This window comes from Labeo rohita, unplaced genomic scaffold (assembly GCF_022985175.1).
Source record: "Labeo rohita strain BAU-BD-2019 unplaced genomic scaffold, IGBB_LRoh.1.0 scaffold_237, whole genome shotgun sequence".
Classification (NCBI taxonomy): domain Eukaryota; kingdom Metazoa; phylum Chordata; class Actinopteri; order Cypriniformes; family Cyprinidae; genus Labeo; species Labeo rohita.
In genome coordinates, this window is record NW_026128627.1 from 101,438 (window position 1) to 104,118 (window position 2,681).

Consider the following 2,681-nt stretch of genomic DNA (forward strand, 5'->3'; position numbering starts at 1 on the left):
TCTGGAAAAATAGCTCATTAAAAATTTATAAAAATGTAATACTACCAGAAAATCAGCTCAAAATGCTAAATAATATTCAAAAAACATTATTGAACAAAAATATATTACATTAATTTTCCTAAAAAAATAAAAAAAAATGTTGTGTTTCAAGTGTGACCCAAAAATGAAGAGGCTGAAAGTTTATTTTTTCTGGAAAAATAGCTCATTAAAAATGTATAAAAATGTAATACTACCAGAAAATCAGCTCAAAATGCTAAATAATATTCAAAAAACATTATTGAACAAAAATATATTACATTAATTTTCCTAAAAAACAAAATATAGTTGTATTTCAGGTGTATTGCATAGTATCATAAAATTGCATCAAAATTGTAAATAGTAATTGAAAACTATTATAGAACAAAAACATGAGTTTTGCCAATAAAAAGAAAACAGTTTTATTTTAAAGCTCATCATTTTTGACTGTGAAGGAGTGAAAACAAATAGAAACACAGTCTGACGCTCATTTGCATAATCAATATTTTAATATGATACAACAGTGTAAATATGACATGTGATTTTATTTGTGTGTGTGAGTGTGTGATTTGTGTTGGACAGAAACACAGAAAGTGTCTCTGACTGGAGAAACATCTTCATCCTGATGATCTGAAACAGGAAACTGTCTTGTGTGTCTGATATTGAACTTCCTGAAGCCTGTGATTAAAACACACACAACAACAGCAACACTTTCACATCATTACACTCACACTGTGTCGACTAATGTCTGTGTGTGTTTAATGTCACACAGAGACACTGAACAGTTTGGATAAAGTCTAAATCCAGCGTGTAGTGTTTGAGTGAATGTGTGTGTGAATGTGTGTAAGCGTGTGAGTTTGTGTGTGTCAGAGACGCTGTAGAAGGACAAAGTGCCGCCAGACACGTCCACATACACTCCTACTCTCTTACTGGACACTGAACCAGCAGATATATCAGTGTAGTTATTATTGTGACGGGCAGTGAATCTGTGATTAAAGCAGACCAGACTCCAGGAGTTCACATTATATCCAAACCAACAGTCATTACTCCTTCCTTTCCTCTGGGATTTCTTTATATGACACTGATATACGAACATTATTTCCACTCCATTCAGTTTCCCAGTAACAGCGTCCAGTCAGACTCTCAACACTTAGAACCTGATAATTAAACCCATCAAATCTGTCTGGATGATCAGGATATGACTGTTGTTCAATCACACGTGTCACTTTTCTGTTCTCGTCAGACAGTTTGAGTTGTTTGTTTGCTGTGTTTGTATCCAGTGTGAGATCACAGGCATCTGAACACAAGAACACACATTACAAGAGACACATTTACAACAACTAAACAACAAACAACAAAACTGTGTGTCTGTTTGTGGACTTACATTTGTGGAGTCCTGATGTGATCCTGAACTCTCCTCCATGATCCACACTAGAAAACACACACACACACACACACACACACATTAAACACACACACACACACACACAGTCAGTCAACAAACTGTTGCTATGCAGTTGCTAAGGTACTGGAAGTGGTTACTAGACTGTTGCTATGCAGTTGCCAGGGTACTTGGGTTGTTGCTATGCAGTTGCTAAGGCACTTGGGGTAGTTTCTAGACTATTGCTATGTAGTTGCCAGGGTACTTGGGTGGATGCAGTGATGTTGATAACATGTTCTGGTTGGTTGCTATGCAGTTGCAAAGGCCTCAGTGTGGTTGCTAGGGTGTTCTAGGTGATTTCTAGAGTGTTGCTATGCAGTTGCTAAGGTACTGATGGTGGTTGCTAAGCTGTTGCTATATGGTTGTTATGATACTTGCTGTGTGGTTGATAACACATTTTGGGTGGTTGCTAGGGTATCACTATATGGTTGTTAGGGTACTTGTGGTTGTGGCTAGGCTGTTGCTATGTTGTTGTCAAGGTACACAAGGTGGTTGCTAGGGTGTTGCTGTGCAGTTGCTAGGGTACATGGGGCTGTGTATCTCGATATATCTCACATTCAGTAGGGTGACCAGACGTCCTGGGTTTCCGGGGACAGTCCCGGTTTTCGTTGTCGTGTCCCCGACTGGATCTGTCCCCGGAAATGTCCCTGTTTTACAGCACATTCAAAACAACCTGCAAATTCACTGTAAAAGCTCGACCAATATCAGCAGCTGGTAATCATGTGATTGTGATTATTTTCAGCAGCAGTGGTGCTGTGAGCTATTAGTGATTATTTGGTCACGCTGCTACTTTGTACTTTAGCCATGAAGAACCTGGACGAGAGCAAAACGCAACTAGATACAAAGTTTGTTAGCAAACTTTAAGTTGGCTTGAGAAAGCCTAGCCAGTAAGTTTTAAGCAGTTTTAAAAGCTTTTAGTTTAAAGAAAGTTTAAAGGTTTTCAGTTTGAAATAGTTTTAGTTTGATTGATAAAGTTTGAAGATAGATAGGCTAAATAGATATAAATAAAGAAAAAAAGAAAAATTAGAAAGAAAAAGAAAGAAAGAAAGATTAGTTAGAAAGAAAGAAACATTAGTTAGAAAGAAAGAAGAAAGATAAAGAAAGATTAGTTAAAAAGAAAGAAAAAAGAAAGATTAGTAAGAAAGAAAAAAGAAAGATTAGTAAGAAAGAAAAGTAAGAAAGAAAGAAAAGTAAAAAAGAAAAAAGAAAGATTAGTTAGATAGAA

The 2,681-nt window shown here is 36.3% G+C and overlaps 1 protein-coding gene across 1 annotated transcript; it reads right to left on the reverse strand.

The window, feature by feature from the left end:
* Positions 1-501: 501 nt before the first annotated feature.
* Positions 502-1,494, reverse strand: LOC127159624 (stonustoxin subunit alpha). Its single transcript, XM_051102413.1, has 2 exons — positions 1,400-1,494; positions 502-1,312 (listed from the first exon to the last, which is right to left on the reverse strand). Exons 1-2 carry the CDS (start codon positions 1,479-1,481, stop codon positions 1,059-1,061), a joined length of 336 nt encoding a protein of 111 aa, XP_050958370.1. The 5' UTR covers positions 1,482-1,494; the 3' UTR covers positions 502-1,058.
* Positions 1,495-2,681: the final 1,187 nt, after the last annotated feature.